Source organism: Hylaeus volcanicus, chromosome 5 (genome assembly GCF_026283585.1).
Source record: "Hylaeus volcanicus isolate JK05 chromosome 5, UHH_iyHylVolc1.0_haploid, whole genome shotgun sequence".
Lineage (NCBI taxonomy): Eukaryota > Metazoa > Arthropoda > Insecta > Hymenoptera > Colletidae > Hylaeus > Hylaeus volcanicus.
In genome coordinates, this window is record NC_071980.1 from 23,293,220 (window position 1) to 23,313,348 (window position 20,129).

Here is a 20,129-nt window from a genome sequence, read left to right on the forward strand (position 1 = left end):
AGAGGACAATAATCGCATCGTAATGAATTGGCTCTCAAAATAGTATAAAAAAAAGAGAAGAAACTGCACAACAGAATGATCTAATTATACTGACGAGTAAAAGAAACATTACTCTTCTGTATTCGACTTTTTTTTTGTCGCATAAAATTGCAAACGAAGGAGAAGCTTCTACACAATTGCGTGTGAAGAAATGTTGCTCGTTCGTGGTTGTCATCAATCAACTTACGCATCGCGTTAATGTAAATAAGATATTCGCCAGAGCTCTCGTGAATTGCGGACAATTTCCATTTAGCGAATCTGAGAACTCGGTGGGCAAAATAAAATAAGGGGAACGATGGCAAAAACTGATGAGCAATAAAAGAAGAGAATGCAGAACTGCCCATAATATTAGACAGGCAAGATGAGAAGAACGATAAACGAAAAAAGATGACGTGCAATAGAAAGTGTCAGAGAATAGAAAGAAGCTATTACGCATGACTTACGACATACCTTCAGAATACGTATGCATTATGACTTATATATAGCTTATAGGTACACCTTCTGGTCTCCCTTCAGAGATATCCCTTCCTCACAATTCAATATTTGAAGATGTGATGCACATCCATTTTTTATATGCAGTTATTAATAACTAGACAGTGCGACTTAAATTTAAGCTTCATTTCGAATAACCTTTACTTTGGTATCGGTTGAATTGGGAATTATTGCATGAATTAAGTTTAAAATGCAATATAAATGTTACTCTCTCGCTGTAGGTTAAGGTTACATTATTATTATTGAAACAAAAATTAATACTAAAGGTTTTTTTAAAAAATTTTTTAATAAAAATTAAATTAAAAATTAAATTGAATTAAATTAATTTCGAAGATTTAAATATTTGCTTTTAGGAAACACTCCTCTTTCTCAAATATTTATAAGCTATTGAGTTTAGAATTTAGAGTTTAGAGTTAGACCGAATATGATTAAATTGTCTAAAAAACATAAATAAAATTTCACGCTCCTCGTTACTACGCTCTTTTACTACATTTTTTCCACAAACAACGTTAAATTAAAAGCTATACACCCATTGGTCGAAAACGTCGTTCGAAATTTGAATTAAATTTTTAATCAAATATTATTTACAATTTCAATATATTTTCAAAGGAACAGACGAAGGATACAATTCCATTAAAAGATACAGTTTTTCTCATAGTGCCGCGTACTCATACGATCAGGGAATGAGAACGTAAAAGCGGTTCGAATCAATTAAAGAGAAAAATGTTCGCGTAAACGAATTTGGAATGCTCCCTAAAATCGACGCGCTCGCAATTTGCCGAATTAAATTGGATTTTTTTTCTGGGAAAGGGAATCGCGGGAATGCCTACCTGTACACTGTTGAATATTTTCAGACTGGCCTCCGGCATTTTGTTGGCTACGTCCCCGGCCTTCTCTCCCTCCTTTCCACCCATGGATATTTTAATTATCCTCGGTTATCTGTTTTTTAATTGTATATTTCGTTAAATCCCGGCGTCTCGTTCGCCAGCGATCGACGTGGTGCGGTGGACGTGTCGAGCGGAAGTGCTCATTCTTCTTCCGGTCTCTCATTGTTGCGATCAAGCGCCGATAGTCGATCCCTTAAGTCGATTCGAATGTTTCGACTCGTGTCTCACTGGTACACCGAACAGTTTCAGGTTCTTCAATCACGGAATATTTATCACCACATTTTTCATATTTTATGAACACTGAAGACGAGATATTTCACTGTTGTACTTTGTAGAAGTTGCGCATGGAGAGTCACTTGTAACAGAATATCCGGATATCTCTGTTGGTTTCGTATACAGAGGAGAAATGTACATATTTTAATTTTAATTTTCTTGTTCCTTTGGTTACGTGATATGGAGGATAATAAGAGGAATGAACGTGTTCTTGGTTTCTTTTGTTCATTTGTTCTACGGTTTAACTATAAGCTTGTGCTCTTCGAGCTAGAGTTGATAATATTTGTGTATTAATAGGTTTAATTTGTAAATATTATAAAGTATATATACATATAAAGTTTATCCTGAAGAGAGTTACACAACCTTTGTAACTGAAAATTAAAGCAAGAATATTAACATTATTAGTATACAATATTATATTGCACGCTTATTGTCAAAGAAACGAGCAAGCCATTCCTTTCTCAGATAAACGTGCAAACTCAAATCCTTTCTTAGCTCAGTTTTCTCGAAACCATGGCTCACATTTCTCCATATTATCAATTACCATAAATTCATTAAACGTTCGCAATCTAGTTAAAACCAATGCAAGTACATTCTTGTTTCTAGACGTATCGTAGTGAGCTACATTTAGTACAAAAACTATTCCGATTTCTATCTATCAAACGTGAAAAATGACATTTTTTTGAAATTGTCCTATTGCGAGCGCACCGAGATATGCACGCGGCGATCACTAATCACTGTCACTCTCGCCTAAACACGTTTGACAAACGTTCCGTTCAATGCTACATTCTCTGTGCAGATCTACGTGATCACTTGTGCGTCATTAATCCTACTGACCACGAAAACTAGTTTCGAGAAACTCGTTGAAGCGTTTCGCAAGTGGACTTGATCGTAGAATAATTATAAAGGCGGCACGAGTGTAAAGCAACCAACGTGATGTTTAAAATTGTCGAACGACGGTACTAATCAGTTTACAGTCAATTTAACGCTATTTAAGTTTCCATATAGCTAGATATCCAAAGTGGGTAGAATTCGACGATAATTGTTTAAGCCTTAATTGATCAAAATTAGCTGAATCTAGGAAGCTGAATCTAGGAAGCTGAATCTAGATTCTGGGTTACGAACTCTAGATCATATAGATTATTTAGATTATTGATGTATTTAAGTATCTCATATACAGTTTTTATGGTTATTAAAAAGTATTGATTTATCATGATACGAATCCTAGTCAGAAAAGTGAAACAAAGTTGAAATTATTCCAGAAAAAATCCAAAAATTATACAGAATTCGATAAAAAAGGAACAAATCTGTATAATAAGACACTCAGATAGATTTACTAACCGATTAAGAAATAAGAAAATAAAAATAATTCAAAACAAATTCGAAAAAATTTGAAGATTAAAATTAATAAGTCCATTAATAAACGAGAAGATGTATGTTAGTTTTCATATAGAAGGTTCATTGCTACGTTATATTTCTCAGCCGATGAGGGCGCGAAAGAAGCGATCCGAAACCTTATTGCACAATGAACTCTCCTTGGCATGCGCGCTTCTCTGGAAATAATTTCTGCTCGGATACTTCAACGCAGACACCTTTACGAAATCTATACGTTTAATTAGGCTATCAAGTTTCGTGGTAATCGTTGCAAGCGATATCGAAGAGGAAGTGAAAGCCCCAGTGAAGCGATACACTTGTACCAACGTCGAGAGGCCAACGAAGCAATGAATCACGTTCGAAAATGGTCCGACACGCTCCAGATTATTAGCGGTAGGTGTTGTAATCGAGCAAAAGTACGCGTGTTTCCTTCAGGTCGGTGCGTTCGCCAGGTTATTACAGGTGAAATTGCATCCCCAGAGTGTGGGCTACTTACAAAGACTAACTTTAATATTCGAACACTGCACAATATTTACTTTGTCAATATAACTGAGGAATATGTACCATTAAACTCTAAGGTTTATGTATTTCATGTAGGAAGATGAACTTATACCAGTTTCATAATGAACGGTTCGATTATTGCATTTTTAAAATCTCTGCAAGCTGACCGAAATACCTAGGGATCGAGCATCGCGACCTCGTTGACGCTAGCCGCGGATCTTTCGTTGCGCAATGCATCCAGCCTAGCCTAAATGCTGTTCACGTTTTGCGCAACATACCGACTCTTCTCCCTGGAGATTCTTCGTCACGACCGCCAGAATGGGATACTCGAAAATGTCAACGGTTGCAACGTGACCGAGGTCGGTAGGCACGAATTTTTTTTAACATCTCTCTTAATAACTCTGTTAATGCTGAAGGATGAAGTAATTAAGGGATGTATCATGTTAATGGCTCCAATGACTCCAAAATTACATTTAGCAAAATAATATAGCGAAACTTGCGACAGGAAGCCCTTTTCACATGCAGAAGATTGTTTTTAAAAATATCATAGTTTAAGGAAATTATAAATAAAGATTAACTAAATATTTTGTTCTTACGTATATAACACTAAATCTTGAATAACCGCAAGCAATTTCATTATGCCATGGGTTAATTAACTTTCCATAACACCGAAAGTTTACACGTCAAGTATCGTCGACACGGAGGGCTCTGTAAAATCAATTTCGAGTTCGTACGGTAGCTTGTAATTGATACTCAACAGAAGCAATTAATAAGCAAAACATCTATCAACGAAATACCTGTTATTATCGTGATCACGCGAGCGATGATTTTTAATGCGAAAGTCAAATCGTATCACACGCAAATATTCACGAGGATCGTTTTAATTAATCGACACTCGTACAATCACGTACACTTCCCTGGTTTAATTAATTGTCATTCATCTAATTATGTATGTGCGTTGCACACGTTTCATTGGATTATGGTATGCGCTTTAATTACAACCAGCGTTCAATTCGAATGCGATCTCTGGTAATATTAATAATGGCCCGACGATCCTATTTTAAATTTCTCGCGGTGAGGCAATTTCAATTATTTCGACGAAATCAGCCACGGTTTAATCTAACAATCGCCAATATCTTCTCTCGAAGGATCGTTAAATACGTTCCTTAAAACCATCTTACAACGAACTTTTAATCTGTTCTTAATTGTGCGTTTACGAAAACCCGAGCATTAAATTTTGGCATCAAATTAAGGAGCGCAAAGGTATAAAATGCACGTTGCGTGCAAAATTGGGTGAAAATTCATTACTACTTTGAATTAATAAATTTTTATGAAGCGAACACAGTTGCAAAGGCGTCCTTTCTCGTTTCACATTGAACTTTATTCTTTGCTGATACAGTAATCATCATTAACTTGTTTATTACTTGTTATAATTTAATTAATACGTAATTAAAATAAAGTTGATATAAATTGAATTTTTTGAATAATTGTAACGATGAAATCTATCGTACTTCTTTTGCTGACGTTACTTTTTGTATTTGATGTCGAACAAAAACTGCGACCCCATCGATTTCAGGGCGTTTCATTCTCGTCCAGTCTGATTCCGAGATTAGTTTCACTTTCGAATGGAAAGCGCACACGAAGGAAAGAAGACACATTGCGTATGAACGGTGCATTTGCATCCCATTCGGTAAACACTTTCCTAGCGAATAGAAAGCTTATAGACGAGAACGTGTCCGATTACCTCCGAGACGCAAAAATTTGTTTAAAGCTGGCCATTCAATTTCCAATTCCTCGTTGAAATTCAATTTCTTTAATCGAATTTAATAAACTAATTTTTTTAATCGAGTTATTAAACTTTTGTTTAGGTAGTAAAATCAGTTTATTTACTTTCTGGTGTATCGGTACCCTGCATAGTGCCACTACGGTAATTATTCTATTAAACGCGAAGATCACAATTGCACGTTTTTTTCTTTTTAAGTCGGGATCACACAATTACTCCGTATCGATTAATGAGGATGGAATAATTACGTCCGTATACGTCCACGAACGAGAGTTAATTATCCACTTATCAAGGAATCCCGTCGGACATGCGCGGACTCCAGCAAAAAAATGGTAACGTTTAACATTATAACACACACTGCATAATAATACATTTCATCACTTATCCTCATCAAAATAAAGGAATTCTCCTCCGATCGAGTTACACACACTTCACTCCACCGCCATTAATCAAGATCATCCGATCCTTTCATTAAATATGCGCGAACGTCACTCGATTGTCTACTCATTCAGAAATACAGGCACGCACGCATTGTCGAGGGAAACAACTCTGTCAATTTTGCAATGCACGCTGCCTTTCACCGGCAAACAAACCGAGAAATGTTTCTCTGCTCTTTTATCAAATCCATCTAACGACGTACGGATAATTGTCATGATCGATTAATTTGATTCTGCACGTCTCGTTTGAAAATATAAGTAGTTTCGCGATTAGATAGTCAGACGATGAACTCGATACATAGGAATGTGTAGCTTCTCTAATAATTGCCACTGTTAAAGTGTTGTCCTTTTATCAATGTTTCGAGATGAAATTCAGTTTAGACCACTGTACATTTTCTACACTTTTCCCATAATCGTTATTTACATTCGTTACACCAGAATCGTACCTACTTCTGTACATGTAAAAACTTCAGCTGTCCCGGAAGAAAGACGACAAAGTTCGTTCAAGCGAAAGAGGAAGACATACGAAGTGATCGACACGTGATATTCTCATCTGTTTAGCTGGTGTGCGCATGTGTTTCCGGAGCAAACGATCCAACCCGCGAGCCTCGCGGCAATCGTTGCATAAACGCGCGAAAGGAAAAGAATTCCTCTCGTTTCGAGACGTTGGTCCCGTTCCACGAATCCCGATTCGTTTGCCGACGAACAGCCTTCGAACGTTCACCCATCGAGAAATCCGGTGCGGGGCGTGCGCGCGCGCGTCACGGAAATACGCGCGTCACGGGTGCATTCTGCATCGCGCGCGTTGCGTTTCCCTGAGGAACCGCGTTATCGCTCTCAGAGCACGCGCGTCCATGCACTCCCGCGCGCAGTAAGCGCTGCAACGTGCGTAATAAGAGACTGCAGCCCAGACCTAACCGGTGCTCTTGCACAGGGCCGTCTCAGCGGAGTACTATGGGGACAGTCGACGGGTCCGCAACGTCCCGCTTCGAAACCCCCGCGTACAACCGTGTGGTTGGCCGCTCTCATATACGTCACACACGCTCAGCAAGGTCGTCCCCGTCGGAGCTCCCATGACTCCCACCACCATTACTTCAATCATCCTACTTTCCTGACCGCTGGGCCCTTTTACTCCCACTCTGTCGCCAGCACGGGGCCCAATAGCGCTGAAATACGAACGTTTCTGAATCGCGCGCGAGGAGGGGATCTCCTTGCTCGGTTTTCTGGTCCAATCGAGGATATCGGCGTGCAGCGACGGTCAAAATTTCGTATATTTTATTCGTTTAGGTAATTAGTGATGAAAACTATTAAATTGGTTATTTTAATCGGAGTACTTTAAAAGTTTTTGTAAGGTTACTCGATCGTTGACAATGTGTTTTGTATAGATTTCGAAGGCGATTATTGTAACGAAGTCTTAATTCAATTGAGGAATTTGTTTTCTCTTTCTGCTTTTAGTTATGAAGATATAGTTGTAGCTGGGGGTGGTTTGGTTTTGGTACCTTGGAAATTTGTGATAACCGATTTTGGATAGTTATTGTACAAGATATGTGTTTATTAATGTGTGATTACTTTTATCGAAGAATATTATAGGCTCACAAACAAATCTATGAACAAATGAAAAGTCTACATTCTCACATTGTCTGTCTGACTCATCTACTGAGGCTATACTCCCTTCACCAAGCACTCTAATCTACGTGGTGTCCTGATAATTCTAGCAAAGTCGGAAAGGGCGTAATTTTTCATGAAAATATAAGGTTGAACGTATATTTTTACTTTGGAATAGTCCATTGTTTAACTGTCATTCGAATTATTTCTAGACATCACTCCTAATTTCAACGAATTCATCTTGGTCAATTAAAATGGGACACCTTGTACATGACATTTCATTGTTCTAAGCTGCATAAATATTCTTACAAAATTCCACACCTTTACTCTCACTTCTACAAAACAGCTTAAATGAATTTAATATCAGGCACCAATAAAATCCAACGGAAAATAGTTACTTAACGTAGTTGATAATAAAAATGCTTCTATCTTCGTTTTATCTGTTAACAATGACGCTGTATATTTATCGTGATGTACTCGTTAGTAAAAATAAAGTGAAAATTAGAAATTACCATCGCTCGAACAATAGAAAACAGCAACAGAGGGAAGGAAGAACATTTGCGTAACTGGAATAGTTGAATGGTTCGAGAGCAGCTTTTATTCTGAATGATGTTCATCGAGAAGTGTTAAATTACGCGGACATTGTACAAGAACAATGTGCTTTCCGTATGTCGGGAATTACCAGAAGAATGGTGAATATATCTCTGCCATGAACGCAATAATGCTCACAACAATGATGAAAGTTTAGCAAATAACTTTGGCAGAAAGTCAATTGAACGTAAAATTGAATCGAAGCTTGAAAACAGACGATAAATAATGTTGAAAAGTTGTTTAAGAAATTACGTTACTGACTTTTAATACTGTTGGTAATACTGAGAATTTTCTATTGGAAATTTAATTGAAATTAATTATAATATAAATTTATCGATTAAATGCTTGTACCTTATATGAATAAAATTTAAGTGTGGTTCGTGAATCCATGCTTTAAATTCAACGTATTTTATAATTGCAGAATATTTTCGTATGTTCCATAATATTTACATAATAAAAGAAATGTGGTGAGTATGTTACAATATAGTAATATTAAAATATGTGTGAACAAAGCAAGATAATTTATGTTAATTATTAATAACGTCGCGTGACTTTACATATTTACGATGTTGTCATAAATTCTAAAAGCAATAAAAATTAAATATACACATATCACATGTGTTTAATACGCACAGTTATTGTGTATTTATAACTTATACGCTAATATATCATACATGAATAAATTTAAATGAGTGATATTAAATTGCTCAGTCAATCTATACATATACAGATAAAGTATGTAACAGCTGCAATTATATGAATTATTATACTTCATATAAATATTAACATCTTTAATATTACGAATAATTCTTTCAAAAGCATAATAAATATTTGGCCAGTATAGCAAGGATATTAAAATTTCTGAATTTATTTGAATTAATAGCTTTATGCAAACCATCAATCTTCTCAGCAAATTATCTATTTAATTAGGTCCTATGGTCTTCTTCAAACCTAAAACTCGTTTCACTACTACTCGTTTCCTACTGTGATAAACAAAAACATAATAAAATAATTTTCTTGTCGTTCACCGAACTTGAAGCGTAATCACGTGATACTCTATTCGAAGCAATTATGCGTAAGATTACGTGGCAACTCATTTCAACAGCAATTCATGTTAACAGCAGTCAGCACATATTTTCCTACAAAGCATGGCAGAGCACACTTATTAGTTACCATCCAGTCCTCTAATGATCGGTATTCATTAGCCTCTGAAAAATAAGGGAATGGGTGGAAGGGGCCGCCTGTCACGAGTCACAGCCTTTGAAAATATGATTTGCATATATGCAAATAGGAGAGTTCGCGTGGGTAACTGCCGGCGCGTATCGCGACTCGCGCGGGCTAGACGAATGTTCCAGACACGTAAAAATAGTTTATTAGAGGCGCCTCGAGTCGCCTGAATAACGCGGAAAGGAAATTGATTGGTGTTCGGTCTCGGGTGTACGAGCACCTCCGTGGAATGCAGTTCAAAGTCTAGGATGAGGAATGCGAAAAGGAACGAAGGCAACGCCAATTATTTGTAACTGTGCTTTATCTACGATTGCGATGCAGATTAAAGATCGAGCATGAACGAGCGGAAATTGGTGTTGAGAGGCTTGGAAACGGGCGAGGAAACCTCGTATTCGCACCTGTTACTAATAGACTGAGGATGCTTGTGCGGGTAGAGCATGTCGAGGTGTAATTTATATCTAACATAGGTGAAACCTGTTATGACATGTCAATAAATGGAGAAACACATTGTGAAATGTGTTTGGAATATACTGATATAATCTTATTACCTGAATTATAATTCAAAATTTCCATTTAATTCATTGCACAATAAATTTCGAGTATTTTGTCAATTAATTTAATTCAAGAGTTCTGATACGTCCTAAATATATTTATATCCTTCTTTACTTTGTAAAAATGAATTATCTTCAACAACGTTGATCTTCAAAGGAATTATTCTTACAAAAACTTGTGGAGTTTCTGTTGTCCTAACACATGGTATATTTCTACATTTTAATAGTAAATGTACAAAGTCATTTTCTCTAAGAATTTCATTATTGTTTCCTCACCTTCTTGCTCTTCTTTTCTCTATTTGTTTTTAAATATATCATTCAGCATTTTTGTATTGCCTCCCTTTTATCTTGTTTGATATACATTTTAGATGACTAAGAAATTGTCAATTGAACAAAAATAATGAGAATTCAATCTACAATTAACGTACCTTTCATAATTTTACTACTGCATAGGCTCCTAAAATCATCCCTATCTTGACATTTACACGAGCTAGTAGTAAATGTCAACGAATGATTAGGTATAATTTGATTCTATCTTATGTCATCTGTCCCAGTGATGGAGACAGTCTTGCACCACTGAGTTAACATCAGTTAGTTCTGCAGTCAGTTCAAGTTTTACTTTTGTTTACTCTGTTTTGGAGTGGTTTTCAACTGTTGCGTCTACACACTAGGAAATCGAAAACATATCTATGGTAATCGGTCGCATGCGTCTTCGGAACTTGCGAAAGCATGCAATAGCTGTAGCATGTACGTCGAGCATCTATTCTCATTTAGCAGTCGTGTACAGTGAAATCAATTACATTCCCCGCTGTGGAGCTGCGGCAAGATTTACCGTACACGCATTCTTTGAAGTGGAGGAACGAAGAAGTTGCCGCATGAGAATTTTTATGTCCCGAAAAAAGACAGAATTGGCTGGTCGTCGGCGCATGTTGCCACACGCACACTAGTTCCGATGGAATATACTCAATTTTATAAAAAATTTTCGCGTAAATTCGTGAGCATCCATCGCAAATTCTGATTAACATTAAGAAACTTCAAGCAATATTTATGGCTTCGAGTAAAAGTGAATAATTATTGAGCTAAACGTACAGTAAATGTTTATAACATGAAATGAAAATAAAAAATAAATTATAGGGAGAAAATTAGGTTAACATAAGGAATTTTAAATAGTTTTGTTGAACAGTTGTTGATTAATATTTAAAATTGAATTTTTATAGGTGTAACGTAAATTGAAAGTCAAAGATGAATTATCGAGGTTTGGTGATAGTCACACTTGGAATTATCTAAATAAAACTGTGAATATTAAAAGTTATGTTAAAGAGCTATTAGTTATCTTTCGAATTGGCGGTATTCATGGGTCTGACGATAATTGGAAGTAAAGGATAAATTATCGAGGAAAAGTGGTGGTAAAATTAGGAACGGTCTAAATAAAATTGTAAGTATGAAAAGCTGTATTGCGCAGCTATTACTTACCTTTCAAATTGCAGTACTTAAGGGTGTGACTTTAATTGAAAGTAAAGGATAAATTATTGCGAGAAATGAACGTGAAATAAGGACCATTCTATGCAAATACAACTGCGCGTACAGAAAATTATACCGAATAGCTGTCACTCAACTTCTATATTTCAATGTGGACACGGTTTAAATTAATGTAAACATAAATCCACATACAGAAAGTTATATTAAATACCTGTTAGTTATGTTTAAAATAGTTCTATGGTTGTCTGTTCAAAAAGTCTTCTGTTAAAATTACACAAAAACTGACTTGTTAATACTTTTTATATTCATAGGTTGTGCACCACTGATGTAAGCTGATCTGAAAGGGCACAGATCCAGTTGAAAGCCTCAAATGATCGTGGGTCGAAGTCGGACCCGCGACAGAATTTCTGCTGAAAGCAGCGTATGCTACGTTGTTATAGGATCGCCGTGTCCAAGGCTGATGTGAACAACTTACGTGAAAAAGGAAAAGAGTTCCTCATTAATCTCAACGGCACACAAGCTGAAAGGAAGAAAAAAAAAGAAAAAAGAACATACTCTCAGCACGAAATGTAGACGCGAGGACGTAACTGGCTGTTCACGCGCAGGGAATTCAAATGTACTCGCGTGGGCGAGGAAGAGTCTTCGCCAAGAGGTTAAGGAAGTCGAAGTCAAATCTCTCGTGCGGATAGCGTATCAGCGGAGAGTCGAATATTTTAACGTGAAATTAAACCTATTGCGAAAACGAACGGAATTAATGCAACGAAGACATCCTCGTCTGAATTTTTGTATAATTTTACGTTGAAGTTACAATTAGTAATACTACATAATATTCTGGTTTTCCAGTCATTTTTCAAAAATAATCTTCTAAGTAGAGAGTCTCCTCAAAGCATTATCGTGGTTTCTATTTTAAACAGAGTTCAATTTTGTTGTTTTGGATTTTCTTCAGTAGTGTAGGTTAAAATAACGTTAGTATTGCAATTAATCACTTAATAAATTAATGAATCTATAGAACATGAAATGATTTAGTATATCAAAATATATCCAAAAAAGAATTATCATTCTTTTTACAAAGATTATTTCTTATCTTTAAAACTTCATTGTAGCTATTTTGTAAATCGCACTAGTTTTAAAACGCGACTATCTTGAAGAGGCTTTAAATCTCCATTTCGAGCAATTAGTATGCAATGATCGTTGCATAAGAATTGAAATCTGCTAAAAGTACCGTGAAAATGAAATATCGAAAACCGTTGTAATTACTGGTTGCACTTAACGGTTAATGTAAGCTACTGCTGGAGCCAGTACCTAAATGCTATTTACTACCGCATTCTACCTACAAAGGTACAACGTCTACCCAAGCATCAGCAATTAAATATGCACGTCTCGTTTCACTGAACGAAACATGATTTTCTATTCGGCATGTTGAACGCGGAATAGTAATGCATGAAACAAGCGACGTTTACATGAATTTTATACAGGACATAATCGAGTTTAATGCGTGCGATAAATTTTAAAAGATACCCAGTGCAGTTCATTGTCCTTTGAAGTGACAATAATGAATAGTAGTTGATTCATAAGAATAAAAAAATACATTTAGCGAAGATTAAAATTAAAGTTATACAAATATACCCGTTATTTATTCAAAGAAAACACTTCAAGACGTAAGAGGCAATTACACCCCCCTTGCGCACGAATCGTCCTTCACTTTTCGAACAAGAAATTATTCCTTTGCTTCGCGAAACACCACCCGAGCAGAAGCTACAGGAAAAATCGTCTGGTCAAAGTATTTCGTAATTCTCCAATCTCGGAGCTCGATGTGAATTGTAGATTATCCGATAAGACCGTCTTCGAAAACAAAGAGAAGGGAGGAGAACGAAGATGGAGGGAAAGGATCGTTTACGCCGGACTAAGTTGGCAATTACGCAAATCCTCAAATTTATTCCCTTTTCATTTTCGAACACCGGAAAACGAGAAGGATTTGAAAGAAGGGAAACCTTTGGGCGCGCCGAGCCATTCAATTTGCAGACTCACGTATACATACGCGCGACGATTCATGCAAACGCGTAAATTTAAGCGTAAATTCAGGATCACGTGCTCGTGGCCGCGTACTTGATCGTTTCGCTCGGACCATTCGGAAAAAGAAGAAAAGGCTTTGGGGAGGTAAAGGGGAGGAAGGGATTCGTACATGAAAATTACATACTCTTTGGGACCTGCACTTAAAAGCCCTCGAACGTATAACCGTAGGCAGCTAAAAGCTTCGCATACGTCAATGCCAGGTCCGTGATATTTCGTAACCCGCGTGGTTTAAGTAAAAATTGTTCTCCGGTGCCACTGCTGTCGAACCATCGACGTAAAAAGTTACCTTCAAGTGAGACCTTGGGCCCTGTGTAATTAATTTTTTGCGGATAAATAGCACCAGCTCACGGTGTCGATCACGTATCGCTGTGAAAAGCTCTAGAGTCGACAAGCAACAATAATTAAGTTATTAATATTTCTTGAATTATAGAAAAAAGTATAAGACCAATATTTGCGCTTTACATCATTTTATAATCTTTTTGCGAAAGTTTAATTTAACATTGTATAAAAATGCTGAACACACTGGCTGATCGACTGGTGGAATTTGACTGCGAATTAATAAGAGAGTTTGCGACAGTGGCTTCAATGTAGATAAATGTGTTGGGGATTCTTAATCACAGGGATTTCCAACGATATGCATAAGAAATGATCTGTTACATACGGTTACCATCGATATTTACCACAGTTTTAAAATGTTAGCATAATATTTAACCGGTTTTACCATACGTGTACCAATTTTGTAAAATAGAGCAAGGATCTAATTTAATATGGACACTTTCAGATATGCGTGTTGTGTATCTGTTTTCAGGATCTAAAATTCTTGGAACGTAAACCATTTCAAGGTTTTCCAGTAAAACATGAGCAGAACGATCAATGATTACAATTTTGTACTACAAGTATTTAAAAAAAAAAATCGAAAGAACATTACCCATCTTAATGTCAGTTTTGAATCCTGTTATTATATCGACCATTTAATGTAAATAGAATAAAACTACGTTGCACTCCAACTAATTTTTTCGATGATTGTAAATGATCGAGTCTCAACTTTGTGGCGGTTCGCTGTAACAAGCAAAACTCGTTTGGAGATGAAATCATCCTGCAAGAGATAAGAATAAATACTTGGAATAAATGCTGAATAAAATTCTTCTCGTGTTATGTTCTTCTATTTGAAATTGTTTAAATTGTACACGGAATATTTTGTTAAATCTGCGCAATTATTAAAGATACCAGGATTTTTAGATTCCAACGATAGTTTATATAATGCCAGTCGCGATTGCAATATGAATATTTGCATCTGATTAGGAGAAAATAAGTTTTTTCTCTCGTATGGCTGTTGTATTTTTGTGTAGCTATGGAAATTTATGGAGAATTCTAAAGGGGGGTCGATAATTTTGATTTTCATGAAAGGATAACATTTTAATGAAGAATACACATGAAAATAATTTATTTGGCAAATGGAATGCGTTGAAATTTTCATGTAAAATATATTTTTGAAATATGATGATTAAATTCTATTTTTACTATATGAAAGTGTTTACTATATGAAGTGAGAGACCTTCGTTATCAAATATAAAAAAACAAATTCCAAAATTATTCCTGTAAACATTAATTTTTGAAGTGTACTCTGAACCTATTGATCAGAACTTCAAAAACGAAAATTGTTTGTGCAAAATTAAGCTTACCTTAGCTGTGATGAATCTCTTTGAGAACGGTTCTGCCATAATAGGTAGACATCACTTCCCATCTGATCGTCACTGTTTCCGATATTTTTCACAAAAACGTCGATCACGTTACACACTTTCCAAAGTCTTTTGCCCACTCGTTGCACAACACTGCATCACTTAATCGAAGTCCAAACTTTCCACACTATTTGTAACGATGTTCAGAATTACTTCCACGTTTCACTATATATCCTGGTTTCACGTAGCACTTTGATGGAACTTTAACTCCGCATCTGCACTTACTTGAAATCGAGACTGTTCGATCGGGAATATCGATTTTTCTAAATAAAGCGGATGAAAATCCTATGAATTATTTTTCAGATTCTTTGTGTGAAAGACTGCCACCCCCTAAGATCCCTGGAGTGCGCATAAACCGATCACGCCCGACGTCACCGATTCTTGAATTTTTTCAATTGTATGAAAGGTACGAAATAAATCACTGTTAGCTGAAACCTTGGAAGAACTATAAACTTTTCAAACGCGTCCTGTAAATCATTTTTGCAAATATTAATTTCTTTCGACTCGCGCGTTACATTGTCAGAGGGAAATATTTCATTTAGATTTATTGGCCGACGAAGGAAGATTTCTCGGTTGACGGATGAAAAAAGATTTTCAAACACGATTTATTTACGTTTATTTACTTTACGATTCTATATTTTCAGGATAATAAATATCTCCAATAATCTTGTTATAGAACACTATCTGTTTAATTTTTAATTTACCTTATCTTGTTTAATATTTGCAAAAAGTATTCTAACACATGTGCCTTTCAATTATTTTTTTTATTAGATTCAAAGATGAAAGCTAGTGCAGATATATTTAATCGAATACGAATTATTTATTTTAGTTTAATAATTGTGCACGCGAATTTTAATATTACATTGCACGAAAATAAAATCTAAACATAACGACAGACCGTAATTGTTCACAGAACGTTCATACGTCGCGGCGGACACGAAGATACTGAACCATCAACGGTCTAGATACCTGCTCGAATATTCAATGCGACAATAACAACATGCTTAAATACGCGCGGCTGGAGATTTGTTTGTTCCGTTCCATTATATCCAACAAGGACGCTTTCGTTTCGAATATTGAAACAGCAACACGGACTAAGTACACATCTATGTGGGGAAACATTTAATTACACTTTGTTCAAATATTTAAACTATCTGTCATCAATTTTCGAATTCTTCGCAAACTCGAGAATTTTAGAAATCTTTCTATTCTACACATGCCACTATGAATTACTATACACGCCTATGCCAACAAAAAACCAATCGATAATGACTTTGGACTATTGACTAAAGAAATAAATATTTATGAATCAAGAGGCAAATTAAATGTTGAGAAATGCATTATTTTTGATAAAACTGATGTCGGCACGAAACGTAAGAAATTATTTCGGTTCTGGAATATTTGTATGCAAATATAAGAATCCACTCGAGCGATAAATCTTATTTCAACTACGAAATGTCCCAAAAAATTCAACAACGGTATGTCAACTGTTTCTTGGAGAATTCAATGTTCAATGTGTCATTTTTCTCCATAATTTTAATTTCAATCAACATATCACTTAAAAAATTTCCTACAATTTTCAGACGGGATTCCGAAGGCCCAATCAGTAAAACCATTGGAATTTGGAAATTTCCAAATCTCGAGAGACAAGCAATCCCGAGAAAACACAATCGCTACCAGAAATACAGAACGTGTAAAAACACTAGAACCTAAAAGTGAACGTTGGAAAACGCAGAATGCTGTCGAACCTGTCGAACTGTTCACCGGCCAAGGTCAACTGTTCATCCGCGACCAGTCGAAGTGAGAAGTCAGTCGACACAAGCTATCGCCATTCTGGGTCAACCATCATTAAATCACCGTGACACGTGCGACGGGAATGTCATCCGTTTGAACGGGACTTGAAAAGTCATCCTCTACCGAGAAATCGAAGCGTTCAACTCTCGACGACCCGAGTAGTACAAACATCTTCGATAGCCAATTTAAATGAAACGATACCCTACGAGTGATAAGAGCTAAACCTCTGGCAGTCCAGCTATCGATCATGCGATCAATTAGCCAGTGTCAGCAAGCGTTGTTAGACCCGCGCCTACCGTGGAACGGGTTTCCGTTTTGCGTTATTCCGTAAACACGTTCGCGAGCCAGAATAAGAGAAACTCGAGCGTGCCTGCGTTTATGCAAATTGAAATCCGGAGTGTTCTCACGCTAATATGACTGGCGGGCGTGCCAAGACGCGAGATTGATTGATGAAAATGCTCGCGGAGGCAGCGCTCGGAAGCTTTTTACCGACAGCTCGATTCTAAATTATTTCCATGGTTAATTAACTAATCAACGTAAATTAAAACAACCTGCGGTACGCGTCGCGCGATTCTTTAACTTGTATCGGTATTATTATTATGGAATTATTATTATGGAACACCTTCGCTAGTCTTCGTTCTAATTTAATCGATATTCCATTTAGTTCTTCCAAAATTTTTCAGTACACAACTCCGGTACAATTACAGTTACAGTCGTATACTCTTTGCACATACTCCATATTCTCTCATTTATATCCACCAAAAATACCTACACGTTCTATTTCCCCTAGACTTAATACTGTACACTCCCGATATATTCGACAAAATATTTAACTGCTCCCTTCGATAGCATCTTTCACCCCCCAAAAAGAGATCCATAAATCACCCAAACCGTTAAATTGTCTAACAACGGAAACTCCCACGAAACTATATCTCCTCCCACTAAACAAACGCCGCACCTTCGGCCGCGTTTCTCAAACTCCACAAGACACTTGCACTATCACCGTTCACAAGCCCGCGTTCCGTCGACGAAGAAACCCGAGCCACATCGCGACGCTATCACTCCGCGGCAAGAAAGGCGTTGGTACGACGATTTCCATCAACTGGACACCGGGAGCGCCGGTAAGAAGCAGAGACCGCGTATGCTCGCTGGGTGATCACTCACGGGCCATCCTCGAGTCACGGTGAAACGTCGATGCCAGAAAAACTCGCGGCACCAGGTAGAACGCGACGAATCCGACGGCGGTACGGTCCCGGGCGGCTCGTCCGACCTTAGGCACGAGCCAAACTGGCCAGACGGATCGGTGAACTCCGCGGTGACCGGGTTATCGACGATGCTGATCCGACAAACGGAAGGTCGCGAACGGTTAAACATAATCCGCTAAATCACGTGGCAGGAGCGACGGTGGCGGTCCACGGATGACCAGGACGCGGGAAAGCCTCGGCGAACGCGCGACGAACGACTGGGCCCGGAGGATCGTAAGAGGTCCCATTACTGCGGGGCCTGATGATACGGTGGACGGCAATCGCTAATGGCCAATGGCACGGATAAGAGGAAAAGACGAGAGCGTCGAGAGGTTAGGAAGAAGCTGCCGGGATGGAGAAAGATGAACTGAGGGAGCGAACGAAGCTAGCGAGCAAGAAACAGCCAGAGGAGCGTGCCCTGGAGAGAGAATGGGCGAGGAGAGAACTCGGACTGGTGAAAGAGGTGGAGGTGAGTTCGGCAAAGGCTGGTCGGGCACCTGGGCGACACTACCTCCTCACCTCTTCCACGACTGCTCTCTCGTGTGCTGTTCTCGGTGCCCTAACGTGGTCCCTTTCGTTCGTGAGCCGCCTCGTGCGGGGTTCCAAACGCTTCCTGATTTCTGGAAAGGCTTCACTCCGGGAAACGTGCTATTTATCTTGCGACGATGTCGGTAATTTTATATCGTATATTTTCTTCGTGGTTGGATACACAGAGAAATGGTCTTACGAAAGATGTTTGGTACGAAAGGGGGACATTATTCGGAGTAAAAAATATTAGTGTGAGTGAAGTGACGACGGAGATTGTGTATACACGTCGGACTAAATCTCTACTGCGGTGCGGGTTACGTGTATACACGTCGTGTAGAATAAAAAATATTAATTATAAAATATACGTAATGCATGTTGAGTATATTCTACGTGTATTTTCTATATTATTGTATGTCCTAAATAAGATCAACAGTCCAGTCATCAGGTATGCGTGTCTAAACTAAAAATGTTCAATCCTGGTCCAATTTATAATTGGCTAGATTTATATTTCACGTTAAATTAGTTACCCCGTTGATAATTCCACTATTCACTGGTACCCTTAATTAGGTATTTCGTTAGATCTTCTGCAGTGAATCAGTACTATTCGATCATGCTTCTGTAACGTGCAAACATGCCTCATGTATTCCATCCATCCTTAAAGTCATAAAGTTACCGAAAAGAAATCATCACAGTAAGATAATTTACCCATTCGCTGAACATTATCGCGATTTTATCAAAGACAGTCGAGTTACAATGTTGAAGGTTACAAAGCTGAATGACACTGTAAAAGTCGAGGCCGGGATACGTTGCTGACTTTTTATGTCCGCCATCACCGTTAATATAGCCCAATAAAATCTTTTATCAATTTAATATCTGTCCGACACGAAGAGTATTAAGAAGCACTAAAATGTTCACTGTCGCGATCCGTGTACCCTAATCGGTCCCGGTACTAAAACAGGGATGTACATTCACTCGCGCCATTTGTACGAAACGTATTCAACAGGTTATTGTCGCAATACTTTTCGCTCGTACTTCGGATAATATTTATGTATGAAATACAATACAACAGTTCAGACAACGTCCCTTTGATGTTTCGGTTAATGTTTGGTAAGAAAACAGGATGATGAATCAATTGAAGCAAAGTTCAAAGAAAACATAGCGTATTGAAATGCTGCTTTTTAATCGCATTATTTTATTTTAATTATTGACATGGTAGAATGAAGGGGATTCATTTTTTCGCAATTGAAATTTAGATGTAACATTTAAGAGAAATTTCGTTGAGTAATAATTTTTTTAAACAGTTTGGTCATAACTCACGTGTGAGAATATATCTGTATTATATATTACAATAATTATTAATTCTAAAACATCATTAACACATGAAATATTTGAGGGTAAATAAAGAATAAAATTGATTCGAGAATAGAAGAATTATAAATTTATAATTTCTTTAAATTTTATCGTGTGCCTTTTTAGCAAACAGGTATTATCAATATGTCCGCTAATTTTACA

General features: G+C 37.2%; 1 protein-coding gene across 10 annotated transcripts in view; it reads right to left on the reverse strand.

Annotated features, from left to right (window-relative positions):
- Window positions 1-16,002, reverse strand: part of LOC128876251 (EGFR adapter protein-like) — a 197,251-nt gene extending 181,249 nt beyond the window's left edge. For 2 of the 10 annotated variants that reach the window (XM_054122446.1, XM_054122445.1), the window contains exons 1-2: window positions 15,756-16,001; window positions 14,995-15,518 (exon numbers count right to left, since the gene is read on the reverse strand). In XM_054122446.1, coding sequence (XP_053978421.1) covers window positions 14,995-15,033 — 39 coding nt within the window. In that variant the 5' untranslated portion in view covers window positions 15,034-15,518; window positions 15,756-16,001. Of the gene's footprint in view, window positions 1-1,361; window positions 1,808-14,240; window positions 14,317-14,994; window positions 15,519-15,674; window positions 15,690-15,755 lie in introns of those variants that run through there. The other 8 variants (XM_054122443.1, XM_054122442.1, XM_054122441.1 and 5 more) reach the window with 8 other exon arrangements.
- Window positions 16,003-20,129: the final 4,127 nt, after the last annotated feature.